The sequence below is a fragment of the Pseudophryne corroboree genome, chromosome 1 (genome assembly GCF_028390025.1).
Source record: "Pseudophryne corroboree isolate aPseCor3 chromosome 1, aPseCor3.hap2, whole genome shotgun sequence".
Lineage (NCBI taxonomy): Eukaryota > Metazoa > Chordata > Amphibia > Anura > Myobatrachidae > Pseudophryne > Pseudophryne corroboree.
The window spans coordinates 806,832,792-806,852,386 of NC_086444.1; the positions used below are offsets into that span (position 1 = coordinate 806,832,792).

General features: G+C 43.0%; 1 protein-coding gene across 2 annotated transcripts in view; it reads left to right on the forward strand.

Annotated features, from left to right (window-relative positions):
- The window catches only part of LEF1 (lymphoid enhancer binding factor 1), a 149,287-nt gene that overhangs the window by 23,941 nt on the left and 105,751 nt on the right, over positions 1–19,595 (forward strand). For both annotated transcript variants that reach the window (XM_063919139.1, XM_063919132.1), the window contains one exon: positions 1,902–2,038. In XM_063919139.1, coding sequence (XP_063775209.1) covers positions 1,902–2,038 — 137 coding nt within the window. The remainder of the gene's footprint in view (positions 1–1,901; positions 2,039–19,595) is intronic.

The following is a 19,595-nucleotide window of genomic DNA, read 5'->3' on the forward strand; positions in this document are numbered from 1 at the left end:
AGATCTAGACCTTGTGGCGCCCAGGGTGAAAAAATAGGGGTGTGGCTTCATGGAGAAGGGGTGTGGTCAGTTATGCCCCCTGTAGTTGTGCCCTCAGTAGTTGTGCCCCCAGTACTGTGCTCCCTGTAGAGTTGTGCCCCCTGTATAGTTGTGCCTCCAGTAATATTTCCCCCAGTAGTGTGCCCCCTGTAGAGTTGTGCCCCCTGTAGAGTTGTGCCCCCAGTAGTATTGCCCCCAGTACTGTGCCCGCTGTAGAGTTGTGCTCCCTAGTTGCGCCGCTTACAAAAAAAATAAATAAAAAATAAATTTGTACTTACAATCCCTGCTCCTGCTTCCCGACCGCTGCTGCCCTCCGTCTCCGGGCGCCGGCGCCGCTCCTCGGATCTATGGGAGAGACGTCATGACGTCTCTCCCATAGCACTGCATACACACTAGAGCAGCCGTGGCCAACCTGTGGCTCTTGAGCCGCATGTGGCTCTTTCTTTATTCAAATGTGCCTCCCGACACTCAGTCACCTGACCACAACAGATCCTGGAAACTGGTGCACTCCAACCAGACACACAGCAGCACTACGGCGACTGTAACCTGGGGAGCCAGATAATGGGCTGTACTGACATATGAGGGTGGGCTGGAGTGACACAAGGGGGAGCTGGCTGGAGTGACACAGGAGGGTGCTGGCTGGAGTGACACAGGAAGGTGCTGGCAGGAGTGACACAATGGGGAGCTGGCTGGAGTGACAAAGGAGAATCCTGGCAGGAGAGACACAATGGGGAGCTGACTGGTGTGACACAGGAGGGTGCTGGCTGGAGTGACACATTGACACATGGGGGAGCTGGCTGGAGTGCCACATGGAGGAGCTGAAGTGTATTATGTGAATATAGCTTTTTCAATATATTTTATGTGGATCTGGATTTTTTCATTATTTTATGTGGAAGTGTCTTTTTCAATGTATTTTATGTTGATTCTGGCTTTAAAATGTATTTTATGTGGATCTGGCAATTTCATTGTATTTAATACCATGGGGTGTGGCCTAGCAGGCACAAGGTCACACCCCATTTTTGCACACGCGCCTTCGGCTTGATGTCGGCTCTTTGACGTACCTAACAAGATTTTTTTGGCTCTTTGTCTCTGACTGGTTGGCCACCCCTGCACTAGAGGTCAATTATGACCTCTAGCATCTATGTGCCGCTCCCACAATGCAGTGCGGGTGCGCGATGACTTCATTGCACACCGCACAGCACCGTACAGCAGCGGCACCAGTAGCGGATCTTGCCATGGCAGCGGCGCCCTCCAGAAGGCGGCGCCCCGGGCAAAAATCCTGCTTGCCCGTAGCAAGATCCGCTACTGCCTGTCAGTCAGGCAGGCGATTGCTGGGCTAAGATGCCGATCGCATCTCTGGCATGCGCCAGTGCACTGCAGCGCATGCTCAGTTCAGACCTGATCGCCCGCTGTGCGAAAACGCTGAACTAGCCCCACGGTTCCTTCCATCCAAAGTATCTATAGCAAGCCTGGCCAACCTGTGGCTCTCCAGCTGTTGTGAAACTACATATCCCAGCATGCCCTGCCACAGTATAAGCATTCCCTAATAGCAAAACTGTAGCAGGGCATGCTGGGACTTGCAGTTTTACAACAGTGGAGAGACACAGGTTGGCAAGGCCTGATGTATAGTGACAGAAAATACCACACAATAATGTTAAAGAGATTTCTACATTTAATATATCACTTCTGTGCATATTTTTTTAACTACTCCTTTTTTTTTTTATACAAAATTGTTACTGTAAACCAGCATTTCACTAGGTTTTTAAAGAAAGTTCTGTGATTCGGTGTCACCAAGACCTAAATAAAAGCTGTTTCATAAGATTTTTTTTTTCTCTTCTCTGTTTTTTGGGGGGCTAATATAGCTGGAAAACATCCGGATGGTGGTTTATATAGCAAAGGCCCTTCGTATCCTGGATACCCAAGTTACATCATGATGCCAAATATGAATAATGACCCATACATGTCAAATGGCTCTTTGTCTCCACCCATTCCAAGAACAGTAAGTGCACTGTGTTTTTCTCTAGTTTGTTTCTTCTCAAACTCAGGCCAGGTCACATTTCTGTGTAACATTTATGAGTCTTCAAATTCTGCTTGGCAGCACAAAGCATAAAATAGGCTCTTTCTGTGTGAACTGTGCTGTTATTGTCTCCAATAGTTTTTGAAGAATTGGAGTATCCTCTCACATCGTTTGTTGATACAGCTCCCAATTACCAGTATGTGTGCCACTAAGTGGTTTTCTGTGAGGTAAAACAACTAACAGTATGTTTTCTTGGGATCTTGATTTATTTTCTTACCCTGGCAAGAAGTGGTAGGCACCGTTCTTATTTTATTTTCCACAACGCTTTTGCTTTATCATAACTGTGACTTTGATATCTGGTCATTCAAGGGAAACGTTGCACCACCACCAAAGCATACCTTTATTTAGGGAGGGTGAGCAAAATGAAATACGTATGTTGAAACAATAGTTGTCTCTATGTAGGGGGAGCAGTTTTGCTGTGAACGAGTTCTCCCTTACCTAGGAGACTGCTCTCTTCTGTGTAAGATACTACCGGGTGTGGTACAAAATGTCAGTATTCAGAATGTCAGCACCAGAATGACGACATGGTCTGAATGTCAACATTTGCAATGTCATCATGGACATAATATCGACCTTGTAAGAGTGTCCACATAGTGTTTTTAGTTTGAGCCCTAACCACAGCCTAATCCTAACCCTAAACACTAACATGGAATGTCAACATTATGGCAATGTGAATGTCGGCATTTTCACTGTCAACAATTTGTTGGAATGTTGATACTGATACAACCATAGGTACGGTAGTGAGGAGCACACATTTTAATGCACTATTTTAAGAATCTGTCTGTTGGGATGAGAGGTAATATGGATAGAGCATATAATATGGATAAAGTTTCCTAAGTACCAAGTTTTTGGCAGTGATTGGGTCATAACAAATTGAAAACAGGAGTTGGGATGATGTCACAGAATTGTACTATAACCAATCACAGTCCGCTGTTCCCACCTCTCTACCTTTTTAAATCTTCCAAGGTCAGATTGTTGTCAGATATAGGAATTGTGCTTTACACTCAGATGGAGAAGAATACTGTTAACTAAGATGTTCCCATATGGTATTGATGCAGTACTTTGACCCTGAACCATAAAATACAGGATTAAAAATTAGCATTAGAAGCCAGTCCTTAATTATGTCTAAAGGTACAGGTGATACATAATGAAATAAAAAAAGCTGCCTTGGAGTTGGAACTGGAACTACATATTGTCTTTGTCTATATACTATATTGGCTGCGGCATTTAATAATCGATATGCTGTTAACATACTTGTATGGGTACTATAGCGCCGCCGGAATACCGACGAGGGCTGTGATTCCCCCTCTATAGTTGTCCATGACAACCATGGAGGGAGAATATAAACCCGTGGCGAGCGCACTCACCCCCTGCCGGCATTCTATCATTCAGCATCCCGTGCGGCGGATCACATACCGATCCCTAATAATCTGCGTTTAAATGTATCTGTTCATTGAAGTTGTTCATTACTCGGCCCACAGCAAGTGGAAATAGAAGCCACAATGGATAGTTGTGATAAGTCGGCCCACAGCCAGTAGAAATAGAAGCCACAATGGATCATTATGATGTGTACATTGTTTTGTGTGTCCCTTTGCTAGACATTGTACGACATGTGTCTGGCTAACACAATGGAGTACACGGAATGCTGAATGAGTGGACAGTAGTCACATTAACATACCCCAGATGCACAGAATGTGTTATTGATATTGTAGTTGATGGAGCAGCTCTGTCCCTTATCTCTATTGTCCTGAGAATTGAGGACCCCAGTGCACAAGATCTATTTATTCAAATGGTCTAAAAAGCACAGCACTGAATACATTTAGCTATTTTAGGCTACATTACAGAAGACAAACTAGGTTAGAGCAAATTGATAATATGTGACAGGAGGTGAGCTTTTTAACACCATAACATAAGGTGATTGTTTTAACACCTCTATATGTTGACACTTTGACCACTTGTTTATCAGGCATCAAAAGTGTCACCTAGGCGCTGTGTGTATGCACAAAAGCAGAGCCGGCCTTAGGCATAGGCAAACTAGGCAAATGCCTAGGGCATTTGGTATGCTTAGGGGCACCAGCAGCTTCTGCTGATTAAAATGATATGCGGCATGCCTATATTCTGTGTGTGACTGCGGCTGTATCTACATACGAAATACCACATTGCACTGTATTCCTGGAAATCACTGTAATGTAGCATTTCGTATATGCAGATACAGCCGCAGTCGCACACAGAATATAGGCATGCTGCATATTATTTTAATCAGTAGAAGCTGCTTGTGCATCCTAGCCACATAGTAATGCAAATAAGATGCATTTTCAGAAACAAAAGGCGCCAGACGTTAGCAGAGCTGCCAGATGACTCATGCCAGGCATCTCCTGCAGAACAAGTGGCGGTGCTAGGGGGCACCAGCCAAAATCTTGCCTAGGGCATCATATTGGTTAGGGCCGGCTCTGCACAAAAGCTTCCTAGGTATACATGCATGCAAAGACAGAGCCTTTGTTCTTAGATGTTTTTCAGTCCTTTCAATCTCACAGCTGTTTTATTGTAAGTGAGAGGTCCACGTGTTCCTGGCAGATTCAGAGTAGAAATGGATCTCTGCTACTCGCATCAGTGTGAAAGTGGGGACCGCTCCCTGGGCAGCCACCGTTAGCCAAATATCTGTTACTTCACAGTTGCAGCTCTGAAATGTTAGGTGTATATTATGTTTCACTACAAATAAACTAAATTCTGATTACAGAAATTAATACCAGCTCCATTAAACATATTGCTTTCATACGAAGAGGGAAATGTGTTTTGAATAATAAGACATCATGTTAGAATTCTTTGCTTTGCCTCAAAGTTTGGGCCTACATAGATTTAATTTAAAGCATTCTCCCATTGTGCCACATAGAGCCTGCGTAAAATGGACTGGCGCATGTTGAAAGATACTTAATAGGACAATTTTCCCCCCAGATGAAGTAAAGAGAATTTGTGGCTTGGCAGACAGAGTGAAACAAATTCCTCTTTAACGTATATTTATGGTCTGATCTGTTTTCTCTTTTCTAATTGAAATCATTGTGTAATACTCCTTAAGGTGTAAGATGTTGTTTCCTGCTGACATGCACGTGATCATTGTGCAGCCTCTCCAGTGTTTGTTTGCTTTTGCAGAGAATGTTACAATGGCCCTCATTCCGAGTTGATCGGTCGCAAGGCGAATTTAGCAGAGTTACACACGCTAAGCCGCCGCCTACTGGGAGTGAATCTTAGCTTCTTAAAATTGCGACCGATGTATTCGCAATATTGCGATTACTAACTACTTAGCAGTTTCAGAGTAGCTCCAGACTTACTCTGCCTGTGCGATCAGTTCAGTGCTTGTCGTTCCTGGTTGACGTCACAAACACACCCAGCGTTCGCCCAGGCACTCCCACCGTTTCTCCGGCCACTCCTGCGTTTTTTCCGGAAACGGTAGCGTTTTCAGCCACACGCCCCTGAAACGCCGTGTTTCCGCCCAGTAACACCCATTTCCTGTCAATCACATTACGATCGCCGGAGCGAAGAAAAAGCCATGAGTAAAAATACTTTCTTCATAGTAAAGTTACTTGGCGCAGTCGCAGTGCGAACTTTGCGCATGCGTACTAAGCGGATTTTCACTGCGATGCGATGAAAAAGAACGAGCGAACAACTCGGAATGAGGGCCAATAATCACTAGGAAGAGTTACTTCTGGTGCTTTCTGGTGTTGCCTATTACTGTTGTATACTTTGAAGCAATTTATGAGTCCCAGACTTTTGTTTAAAGGAACCTTACTCTTAAAAATAACAGCAGTTTTATATAAAGCAGCTCTTTGTATCTACCGCAGATATATTTCTAGCACTTTCAGGAATAGAGCCAAAGTGAAGATATGTGTAATGAAGATGTGAGTGGTGAAGGGGGGGAGAATTCTGTCTTGTGCGCGGGATCCGGCTTCTAGGTCGACAGTAACTAGGTCGACAAAGTTTAGGTCGACCACTGCTGGTCGACAATAACTAGGTCGACAGGGTCTCTAGGTCGACATGTTCTAGGTCGACAGGTCAAAAGGTTGACATGAGTTTTTCACTTTTTTTTCTTTTTTTGAACTTTTTCATACTTAACGATCCACGTGGACTACGATTGGGAATAGTAGCCTTTGCCGAGTGCAGTGAGGCACCTTGCCCGAAGCATAGCGAGCAAAGCGAGCCATGCGAGGGGACATGGTGCACTAATTGGGGTTCCCGGTCACTGTATGGAAGAAAACGACACCCAAAAAAATAAAAACTCACGTCGGCCTTTTAACCTGTTGACCTAGACCATGTCGACCTGGAGGCCCAGTCGACCTAGCATCCCTGTCGACCTAGTTACTGTAGACCAATAGTGGTCGACCCAAACATGGTCGACCTAGACACTGTCGACCCTATGAACCTCACCCCTTCTGCACGTGAGACTAAAGACATCACACAGTACATTCCAAATGAAAACGTCATGTTTTGCCACGGTCTGGATTATTCAATCTACATATGGATTTGTGCATGTTGAAATTTTTCTATATTTTGTCCCAACATCTAGTTATGGTTTAAAGTTGTTATACTATAAATATTTCCAATTCCAAATGGACTAAGTTTAGCACAGATGTCCAGTTATTGCAGTGTAGAAATATAAAGTATACTGTGTATTATGGTCTGGATGGCCCTTACCCCTTACAATTAATAAAATAATCAGGAATGCTTTATAGCTTCCGTAACGCATGAAAACCACTTCAAGCCCTCTGTATAATATGGTCCCTACTCAATTACACAATGTAGTTAGATTGAGTAATATAAAGGGCCCTACACATTGGCCGAATGCGCCCGACAGCCGATGCGGCCAACGGGGGACCCGGCGGGGTGGGATGACGGGGGGAGTGTAGTTTATTCACTCCCTGACGTCACCTGGCCCCATAGCCCTGCATGCTAATATGGACGAGATTGTCCATATTGGATTGCATGTATAAACGAGCCAGCACCAATGATGGATGAACGCGGTTCATCGTTGGTGCCTACACACTGAGCGATATGAACGATAGATCGTTCATATCACTCAGTGTAATCAGCAAGTGTGTAGGGCCCTTTAGTATGAATAGTTATCATTGAGTACATGTGGGGTGTAGGGAGAATGGAACGGGTTTATTGGGTTGACCCAATTTAGGTCGACACTCATTAGGTCAACCACTATTGGTTGACAGGCACTAGGTCGACATCTGGAAAAGGGCGACGTGGTCATTAGGTCGACGTGGAAAAGGTCGACATTTTTTCAGTGTTGTTTTCTTCATAAAGTGACCGGGAACCCCAATTAGTGCAATGTGTCCCCTAGCATGGCTCGCTACTATTCCCAATTGTAGTCCACGTGGATTGTAAAGTATGAAAAAGTTTTAAAAAATGGAAAGAAAAATTGTGAAAAAACTCATGTCAACCATTGCATTTGTCGACCTTTGCAATGTCAACCTAATGCCCATGTCGACCTTTTACAGGTGTCGACCTAATGCATGTCGACTAACAGTGGTTGACCTATTAACTGTTGACCAAAGTGAGGTCAACCTAAGGACCGTATCCCAGGAGAATGTAGCCTTTGCTCTGAATCTATCAGGCAGGGAAGATTGCATGTTGATATGCTGTGCTGCAGGTCATACCAGGTCAGATGCTGCATGTGTGGCTGTAAACTATAGTGAGGCCTGATAATAGACTGATCAATCAGATTGTTATTAGGCATGTTGGTAATAGCAATTAGAAGATGGCAGCAGATTACTGCTACTGAACTGTGTGTACAGAATGAGCATCTTCTGAACTCCGCGGGGACCGAACAGCCAAATATTGCCCAGTATGCCTGGTGCTGATCTGGATATTGGTCCTTCATCCTGACTGACGTCTTCTTATTCAAACAGCAGAATCACTTTTGTGGTCAGATATGCTACGCTGCCTTGTTGACTCATTGCCATTATGTGCAGGCACTGTCACTCTATTGTGTGCAGTTATTATCCTGTGCCACCCACAACACTAAGGTTCATGAACTCTGCAAAGGTCATTTATGAAGTGCTTGGTACCACTTGTCTACCCAGCGCACATAAAGGTGCATGCTTTCTATCAGCACTTGTATCGCAATGCAATGAGCTGCACTTGCACCTACAGTAAAATCAGCCACATGCACAGTCTCAGGTCTGTGGTGACTACTATTATGGAAATTATGGAGGCAGTGCAAAGAAGCTAGAATCACTGCACTGAAATATACTGAGGCTCTTCCCAAAGCCCTTTGACTGTGGAAGTTGGGGTAATTAACAACAGCTTTGTCACACGACTGGTCACAGAATAATGGGCCAGTATTTAGAATCCCTGCTCATATAACTAAAATCTCGATAAAACACACATACACAATTTTCAAATAAAGGTTATTAAAAGACTTTAGAAAACAATTGATAACCACGTTATTGAACACTTTTATGATTGATTGATTGATTGATTGATTGATTGATTGACCAGTCTATTGGTACAATGGGCAGATGTGTTAGTGTTCCTTGCCTATTATACTGTGACAACTTGGGAGACAAAATTGCCAGGGGTCCTAATTTTCTTATTTGTTTTGGCTTCCATAACCCAGGGATCAGGGTGAGTTTCAGCGCTTTTCAGTGTGGAGCTTGAAGCCTCTGTGAATGTGTTTGTGCCACCTATCTCACCCACACGGATACCAGCCATGTACGAACATGTGTTGGGCTGGCAATAGAGCAGTCTTCCTCTTCCACCCCAGACTGTCTAGCACTGGAGCTGACTGAGGATTTGGGTGGCACTGTCTTTTCCTTATTTACACTGTTTTGTCTCATAAAAAGTATAGGATGAGAGTTTGCCTATTCTGAGCTGGTGCAGAACCCAAATCCTCCCATTATTCATTCCACAATCTTTAATCTTGTTTCTACCATTTTTTCTGCTGACAATTTCTTGCCTTACAGTTAAGAGATGACACCATGAATTAATGTGACCATTTGCCAAGGCTAGTAGACGTCTTTCACAACTAGTATCTAGAAGGCTTCCTGTGTCTGTGTTGTGTATGTGGTAGCGTAATAAATCACATAGGATATAATTGTATGGGCACTGTATCCCATAGCACCTTTATGTATTTAACCATATGGGGCAGGAATGCAATCATGGAATGTGTTTGCCTGAAATTACTTTAATATTACAAAAAAATAATACTTCCTGTAGATGTTTTATATTGACAGACAATTTACAAATGACAGCAAAATTAGGAATTTATCTGTTTGCTCTTGTACTCACCTTGGCCTCTGCTATAGTGTGGCTAGAAGTGCATTTCGCTTTCAGTCAACTCCTGATCAACCATTAGTCTAAAAGGGCCTAAGTAGCAGTGTATCAAGAGAGGCAGAGGCCCGTGTGCAGGATCTGCCTGGGCCCCCTTCTCTAACCGGCAGCGCTGTAGACTCTAAGCACTAGGGGACCCTAGCACTCTCGAAAAGTGTAGTGCGCATGCGCAGGTCCCTGGGAAAATGGAACAGTGGGCATTTTCCCAGAGATTTTCTTAGTGCACATGTGCGAAATGCCTGAAAAATAGCCGCTGCACCATTTTCCTGGTGATTCCTGCAGTGCTGCTGATGATGACACGGGACTCCAGAGGGTAAGTATTGAAAAAATGGGTACACTTTGTGTGGTGTTGGCCCCCTTGACCTCGGGGGCCGCGTGCACCGCACACACTGCACCCATTATAAATACGCCACTGAGCTGAAGTGATGAGCAGTGGTCATCAATGTACCACAGACATATAAGAGCTCACGTGCTTATGATTTAGGATAACGGTAGTCTGTTTTGCTGTATTATTTCAATATTGCTTTTTGTTGTTATGTGCTAAATACACATTAAGGACATGTGTGACTTCCAAAATCCAATGGAGTTTGTAGTGAAGATGGGATATTTCTCCCTTATCTTTACTGAAACTAAGTTTGGAGACTTGATCCCCCCTCTACCCTATGACTGCACAATTGCATAGCAGCCATCCAGCTGCTAGCCAATTAGCCCTGATAAGTCGACGGGGCTGTGGCTTATCATGGATTTTGTTTCACCTGCCTCCAGCAGGCAAAACCAAGTCCCCTAAAGGAGACTCATTTTCCTGCGAAAACAGGGATATGGGTGGCGAAAACACACAGGTTTCACTTTTTTCGGGAGAAAATAAATTTTTTTGGGGGGGTGATCCTAATAGGGGTGTAGTATCGTATGCCGGCAGCCGGGCTCCCGGCGACCAGCATACCGGCACCGGGAGGCCGACCACCAGCATACCGACAGCGTGGCGAGCGCAAATGAGCCCCTTGCGGGCACAGTGCACGCTATTTATTCTCCCTCCAGGGGGGTCGTGGACCCCCACGAGGGAGAAAATCTGTCGATATGCCGGCTGCCGGGATTCCAGCGCCAATATACTGTGCGCCGGGATCCCGACAGTCGGCAGCCTGAAGACCACCCCCTAATAGTATGGCACGACAAAAATATTGGAGAAACATAGGGAAAAATCACAAAAAACATAAGATTTTAGATATTAGATACCCCCCTTCAACTGCTCAATTCTCTTTGGCAGCACTAGTGGTGGGAGATGACAAGAGGAGCAGGGAGAGTAAGCAGGGTTAGTGTAAGGTTTCTAGACATCCTAGGCAAAATTATAGCCTATCACCACATCCCACCACTTGAATCCCAGCTCTACTGTGCCTCTCCCCCCACCCACATCACCTGTATTCTGACTCCTCTGTGCTGCTTCCATCCCGTCATCCAGCCCCTTTGTGCAGCTTTCTCCAATCCCATCACCTGTGTACCAACTCCTCTATGACGCTTCTCCCATCCGATCACCTGTATTCCGGCTACTCTTCTTCTTCCCATCCCTTCATAAATATGTTCTATGTGCCAACATGTTAAACATCATTAACGTACTCCCACAAAACATTACCACAGACACCCCCCTACACACACACACACACACACACACACACACACACACACACACACACACACACACACACACACACTATTACACCACACCACCCACAAGTAATTTCAATATACCAAAATTCAACATTAGTATACACTCCCACAATGGTTCTACACCCCCACCCCACATAATATTACAACATTACCTACCTCCCCAGATGATATTAATACACCCCAGATAACACTAAAAAACACCCACAGATACTTACCTCTGCTTGAAGTAGATTCTGTAGTCTCTCACAGTCAACGTCCACAGAGATCTAAGGGAGGATGGGCTCACGGACAGTCAGAACTGGAAGAGTAGGAAGGGGCAGGACCTCAGGGAAAAGGGGGCGGATCCTTAGGAGGGGCGGGAAAAAAGACTGCTAGACGTATTCAGCACATTGGTGACTGGTCCCGGTGGAGCCACCTTAGAGAGTGAAGGGCACAGGATTCTGGCACTGCTGCTGTTCCCTGAGCTGCACCATGTCAAACTGTGTGGCCTTAAATGTACTAAACATAGTGGACTTATGGAAAAATAACCCAATTGATTTCCATCTGATTATTTTCAGGTATTCAAATGTTGAAATGTTGGTGCTGTGCCTACAGCGATAATGGAATATTGGCAGCTGCAATACTGCAATGTGGCCTGCCTATGGTTGTCTAGACATTTACGTAAAATTGTAAGAAAAGCATATAAAAATAAACCATACCTGGGGGTCTATTTACTAAGCCTTGGATGGAGATAAATCCGACGGAGATAAAGTCCCAGCCAATCGGCTCCTGACATTTTTCAAACACAGCCTGTGACATGACAGTTTGGAGCCGATTGGCTGGCACTTTATCTCCGTCGATTTTATCTCCATCCAAGGCTTAGTAAATAGACCCTTAGTTACAACCAAGACATAGTTTCCTCTAGATCTAGGAATGTTTGCATACTAGCAGGGGTGGTTTTCATGTGTTTAATATTTGTCTCCGTGATCAGCCTCACAAGTATTACCTACACCTGTTACCTCTCTGTATGAAGCACCTGAATTATATTTACTATTCTTATATACTCTTTATGGAGGGATTTTGACGTCGGCATTCCGACTGCTGGGATGCCGAATGCTGGTATCATGAACAAATCACTTATGAAGACCTCATTTTGGTAATATATGGAAGCCATCAGTATAAAAATGAAATCAGTAAGCTATGCACTGCTTTAAGTGAATTTGCCTTTGCAGCATATTTAGTTTCATCAGCATATGGTAAATTATAGGGCAACTGTATTTTTGTTCCATGCTCAGTTCCAATAAAGTAAATTATAATTGCATTTACAGCTAAGAAAAATATCCTTTCTATAAATCATGGCATTACAATACCCATATCCTTTCAGTATGGTTTATTTACAAATACACCTTATGGGTTGGCTTTTAAAAATTCCACTATTAAAATGAAATTATCATTAAAAGTTCATTTCCCTTCTTTCTTTTTATTTTATTTTATGTAATGCCCCAGTGCCGAAGAAAAATGACTGAAAGTAAGCAGGGGGGATGGAAGCTCTACAGAACAGCGTGTGCATAGAGAGCTATATATCTGATTGGTGCAAGCATGCATGTGTAAAGCTGAGTTTTAGCTCTGAACACTCGGACAGGATGGGGAGACAGTTCAATAGGTTGTACAGAATATTAAATACTATTTAGTTAATGTACCATTTGAGTTTTCTTTCTCAGTAGTGAGAAGTAGCTCTTATGTAGTACTTATGTACTACAGTCATTTTATTTCCTAGGAAAAATAGTGTTGACCAGACAGATATGAAAGTTGCATAAATTTTACAATGACTAATAATTTGTGGTTGATAAAGCTGAAATAATAATTGTTGATATCTTTCTAGTGCAGCAAAACTGATTAAGGATACTCTCGCTCAGTACGGTTTGTCTATTAGAATTCGTGGTTAGCCCAGTAGAAATGTATCACCACTAAAGGGATTAATCAGCAACATTGGTTATTTAGTTACCCAAATGAGTCACCTTGGTTTTATCAAATATTTTATACTTCTATGCACATTTCTGAATCAAAAAAATATATATTAACTTTTTGTCAGTATGTACACAGGCATACTGGAAAACATTTGCCTTCTTCCTTTCTATACAAGCTCACAAACATCAGCAGTATATTCGTTCTAATCTGATGCTCATTGCAAAATGTGTACTTTCAAACCTCTAGATCAGTGGTTCCCAAACTTTTCACGGCACCTTCAGGACAAAAGCTTCTTATTGAGACATATAGGGGGGATTTCAAATGTTTGAAAAGTCGGTTGGGTGTCTGTTTTTTCCTGTCTATGAGATAGGAAAAAACAGACACCCAACTGACTTTTCAAACAATTGAATCTCCCCCTTAGAAAGAAATTTTAAATAAAGTAAATATTGTTTATGTGTCATCCATAAGTTAATTTATGTGGTGAGGGACAGGATTTGCTTCTGTTTGTCCACATATTTTATGATTAGCATCCATCAGCACTAGTTTTGCCTATTACATTGACCGCAAATAATTTGAATTGGTCCTGGACCACTAATCCAAGGCACCCCTACAAGTGTCCTGAGGCACCCCAGGGTGCCTAGGCACACAGTTTGGGAACCACTGCTCTAGACTTTTATGGCTGGGAAAGCAACCATTACTAAGCATTGTATCCCCAATATCAGCAGATCTACTAGATGTGGGAAAAGTGTTTAATGGGGTGTGATACAGGAGTTAGACATTAAAAAGATAGACTGTCATTAGGTCTGTTCTACACCCTAGGGTCCACAGTCAAAAGGTCGACAGTATCAAAAAGTCGACACAAAATGGTGGGGTTTTTTTTTTGGGGGGGGGGGGGGTTATTTTGTGTTTGTTTTTGAAAAGTACCAAAATTTGATGAAATGCGTCTGCTCGGGCTTGGTGGCTCGTTTCACTCGCTCCAAGATTACTAAAAGTAATAGTATGTGACATGGATAGTAAATGCTGTAAAAACATGAAAAAATGCTAAAAAAACATGGCAACCATATATGTGTCAACCTTTTTCATGTTGACCTTTTGATTGTCGACCTTTTGACCCTGTCGACTTTTTGACTGTTGACCTTTTGCCTGTCGACGCTATGGTGTCACCCTATTGACTGTCGACCTTTTAACTGTCTATCAACCCATGTAATGGTAGACAGGATAATGCACCTACTACTGCAAGATTGTAAGTATGTCTACGTGGAGTCCGTAAACATATAAAGACATAAGCTACTGGCTGAGTCATTGACGTTTCTATTATGGGTGCAATGTGTGCAGGGCACACGGGCCCCTGGGTCCAGGGGAGTCCACACTGCACACACTGCATCCAAAATGCCTGCCGCCCATGCGCAGTAGTGAAATTAGTCTCTGGACCATGGTGGATGCCATGTTTCCAGAGACCTAGACATGATCAGTAGACCCTGGCACAATCCTGTAGTCTACTGCGCCGTATAGAGTTAAAAATGTACCTGGGCTGAGGTAAATCTGTAACAATGTACAACAGTGGGTGAATTAGATCTCATAACATAACACGTAACACACATTTTCCTAATGAATACTGAAGTGATGACTCACCAATTCGGAATGATGACAGCAGAATGCATTTTATCCAGTTATTTATAAGATTTTATACATATAATAGTTACCAGCCCATCCAAATGATGGAACAACATAACACAGTGCTGCTGGATGTGCACAGCCGACTGTATCAACACTTGAATTCCACCCACAGAGTTGAGGAGCAGCGTCCGCCTTTTATTATATAGGATTAGCATCATATTTTACTTTATTCGCTTAGTGTTTTTCTTTGTGGTTTCATTTTTCATTTCTGATATATTTACACCGTTGGACCTAGTCCTCACTTCTAGGGGGGGGGGGGGGGGATTCAAGTGTTCTGCATGCCTGCGGCCACTAGATGGTACCCGACGGAGCAATTCAATTGTTACTCTGGGGGTTATTCAGAGTTGTTATCAAACCAAAGAAGTTAGCAATTGGGCAAAACCATGTTGCTTTGCAGTGGGGCAGATGTAACATGTGCAGGGATATTTAGAATTGGGTGGATTATATTGTTTCTGTGCAGGCTAAATACTGGCTGTTTTATTTTTACACTGCAATTTAGACTTCAGTTTGAACACACCCCTCCCAAATCTAACTCTCTGCACATGTTATATCTGCCTCACCTGCAGTGTAACATGGTTTTGCCCAATTGCTAACTTTTTTGGTTTGCTAACAGATCTGAATAACCCCCTCTGTTCGGACGTGCAAAGTCTCGGCGCTGACATTTCTGCTCGGACCCTCGAGCAGGCGAGCAGAAATGAGCCAAAAGTGACCCGTTTCAGTGCTCAAACAGGACTGTTCACGTCGCGCCCAAAAGGGTCCAACATGGTATTACTGTTATTTTGTTCTTCATTTTGACGGGCTGGTAACTAGTGTTTTTATAATACTACAAAATAAAGAAGTGTGATAACATATGTCCTTTATCTATCTTTTGATTATTTTGATAAATTAAGGATTAATTTATTGTATATACTTTGGCTGGCTACCAGAAAAATGCTTATTTTGCATATAGGCAACATGATCCCATTTGACTTGCCATGGTAACTAGTGCTTGCACTTGCAATTGGGTAGTTGGGTGATCCATTTGCCGGCTATTACTAGCCTAAAGCTGTCTCTCCATCCTGAAGTCTCTGAATAAAACTTCACCTGCTGGTAGGGCTGTCAGATGCTCCATTGGCAGAATCTTTAGATTACTTTGAAATGAATACTGAATATCATTGTGCATATAAACTGGGCTATAATATAGATCAGAGGTTCTCAAACTCGGTCCTCAGGACCCCACACAGTGCATGTTTTGCAGGTAACCCAGCAGGTGCACAGGTGTATTAATTAGTCACTGACACATTTTTAAAGGTCCACATGTGGAGCTAATTATTTCATTTGTGATTCTGTGAGGAGACCTGCAAAACATGCACTGTGTGGGGTCCTGAGGACCGAGTTTGAGAACCACTGGTATAGATGCATTAAATATTTTGGTTGCAGTTGTAATTATTGGTCATAATGAATAATAATACATCTCATAATGGATTACATGTATATAACTTGAATATATTTAGATATCTACCAGAGCCAAGATTGGCAACTGGCACATGCCACTGTGCTCTATTTTGCTATTGTCAGATTTGAGACAGAATATGTTAAACATAATTCATGCTAAATTCATTTTATATGAGTAACAAAATATAGACTTTTAGGGTATTTAACATGTTATGGTTAATTCCTATTTAAATATAGATGTGTGTATATTAGCTGTAAAATTGGAGCATGAAATTAGAGATTACTCAGTCAAAGTAGCAGTAAATATGAGATAAAAATGTTATGAACTAGAAATTCTGAGAAGAAAATGTGTCTTCAACTTTGTTTCACCACAGAAGTGTCTAGATTAGGCAGAAGGAACCATTTGGTGCGTTGGTTAGTGCTGAGTTATAACCTGTATGTCCCAATGTAGACATCCTACAGTTATAAAGGGCCCTACTCACTGGCCGACTCGCCGCCGAGCTGCCCAACGGCGGATACGGCCGACGAGCGACCCGGCGGCGGGGGGGCAGTGACGGGGGGAGTGAAGTTTCTTCACTCCCCCCGTCACGCGGCTGCATTGAAGTGCAGGCAAATATGGACGAGATCGTCCATATTGGCCTGCATGCACAGCCGACGGGAGACCAGCGATGAACGAGCGCGGGGCCGCGCATCGTTCATCGCAGGAGTCTCCACACTGAAAGATATGAACGAGTTCTCGTTCATTTATGAACGAGATCGTTCATATCTTTCAAAAAATCGGCCAGTGTGTAGGGCCCTTAAGAGTTGTAGTTTTTTTTAAGGTTTAGCTAGTTTAGCTAGTTATCTACTGTAAATGTAATAACTCTGTTTTGCTGCTGCAAATTAGTCTTTAAAATCTTCAATATGGAGAAATGCGGTAGATACATAATGTTATTGGATACATACAATGGGGGTCATTCTGAGTTGATCGCTTGCTGGCTAGTTTTAGCAATGTGCATGTGCAGCCGAGCTCTGCAAAAACAGTTTGTGCAGTTTCTGAGTAGCCCTGAACCTACTCAGCGCCTGCGATCACTTCAGCCTATTCGTGTCCGGATTTGACGCCATACACCCGCCCAGCAAACGCCCAGCCACGCCTGAGTTTTTTCAGACACGCCTGCGATTTTGCAAACCCTCCCTGAAAACGGTCAGTTGACACCCAGAAATGCCCCCTTCCTGTCAATCTTCTTGCGGCCGTCAATGCGACTGAAAACTTTGCTAGAACCTGTGCACAGCCACAATGGGCTGTGTACCCGTACGTTGCGCGTGCGCATTGCGGGGCATATGCATGCACAGAAATGCCATTTTTTAGCCTGATCGCTGCGCTGTGAACAACGGCAGCTAGCGATCAACTCGGAATGACCCCCAGTTATGTTTTTGTGGGATACATATGGTATCCCGGCAGACGGGATGCTGGCGGCTGTCACTATACCGACAGCGGCATTCCGTCTGGCAGAAGCGAGGCAGGAGTCTTCTCACGGTCTCGCTACGGTCGCCACGCATCGGGCCTGGTGGCTCGCTTTGCTCACCACAGGTTCTATTCCCACTAGGTTGGTGGCGTGGAGCCATCAACTGAGTGGGAATACCCAGCGTTTTTCAGGATCCGGGAATCGGTATTTGACCGTCTGTCGGGATTCCAGTGCCGGTCTCCTGAACGCCAGGACCCTGACAGCCGGTATATTGACTGCATCCCGTTCCTGTAGTATATTTTTCTGCACATTACTTTAGGGTGTAAGTTCTGATGAGGAAGTGTATCTTCATTTTGTATAGTTTTGTAGTGGTTTTTAAATATTGAAGCTTTCCTTTTATTAATTGTACAGTGATATGGCAAATGTTGACACTAGATAAATGAATAAATAAAATAAAAACGCAAAGAAATTTTCCACCACTATTCAGCTGTATTAAATGGTACAAACCTTCTTGCAAACTGTACTAAATGTGCCTTTCTTTCTCTCTGCTGCATACTTTTCTGCTTTTCTCCAAGGCTTTTTGTATAATCTAGCAAAGTTGTTTCTGTTCAGTATGTTCCCTTGGTTAGTTACATACACAGAAGGGGTCTGTGCTAGAATACAAAGGCAACACAAATAAACAAAACCACTTGGATTTTAATAAAAGGTATTAGTAAAAACACAGAAGGCCGTCAGTAATGTAAAATAGAGTATATAGTAAATGTTATAGGAGCACATGTAGAAACTGATAAATATAATTTGTCTGAAGGTGGAAAACCCCTTTGAACATGGACTTAATCATTAACAGACGTGAGAGGAGGACAGTGTCAGCAGTCACAGTGTTGTTGCAGCTGCTGGCATACAGGCTGACCATGTTGTGAGTTTCTGCACTATCACTGTCATTGGTGGCTAAACAAACTCTTCTATATGGGGGTTTTATCAGGGACGTGCGGTGAGCTAATATTGTTTGTGTTTTTCATATACTTTACACAGTCAAAACTCTGGCACAAACGTTAGTATGACAGGAAAGACTCTGCCTCACCTGCCTCACCCCACCGCACGTCACTGGGTTTTATATAACCTATGAATACAGTAAAGTGGTCTGTATGTTTGTTGCTATCTGCAAAGAGCTGCATGAATGTCATAGTACAATGTATTTATTTTATATAGTGTAGAAATTAGGCAGCAGATCAGAAATGCTGTTCTGTCACTCAAAGCTCGCTCCACACAGTGGGACTGTTCACAAAGTGTAAATAGTTGATTTATATACAGTGGGATTTTGCATGATTATATCTTCTTAAGGGCCCTACACACTTGGAGATATTGATGGGCGATATGAACAATATCGTTCAAAAATGAACGATAAATCGTTTATATCGTTCAGTGTGGATGCATCAACAATGAACAATGTGCGTCCCCGCAGTTGTTCATCGTTGGTCTACCATCGTTTATACCTGCAAGCCAATTTGGACAATATCGATGTAATGTAATGTCATATCATCCAAAATTGTTCAGTGTGTATGTAAAAAATCGTTGATGAAAAATCGACCAACGATAACATCGTTGGTTGTCAAAATCGGCCAAATCACCAAGTGTGTAGGGCCCTTTAATCATATTATCAGGATTTAAAGAGAATTTTACTGCAACGTTAGGTAACACATTTAAGTGGAAGTATATTAAATGGATCACAGAGGCCTGTCTATAAAGAGAGGCCAGCACTAACACAGATTTATATTTATCATTTGCAAAGTCACAAAAAATATCGCCGGGGCAGTTGAGTGATTTTGGGTTTCTCAGCAATGCGTAAACAGACAGATGTAACATAGACAGATATAATGTTATAACTGTAATGTGTACATTTTTATGAATAAACTCCACACGTTACCTCACAAGCATGACTGTAGAGCTCATAATTTTTTTTTAAATAATTATATCTAATTGAAGTT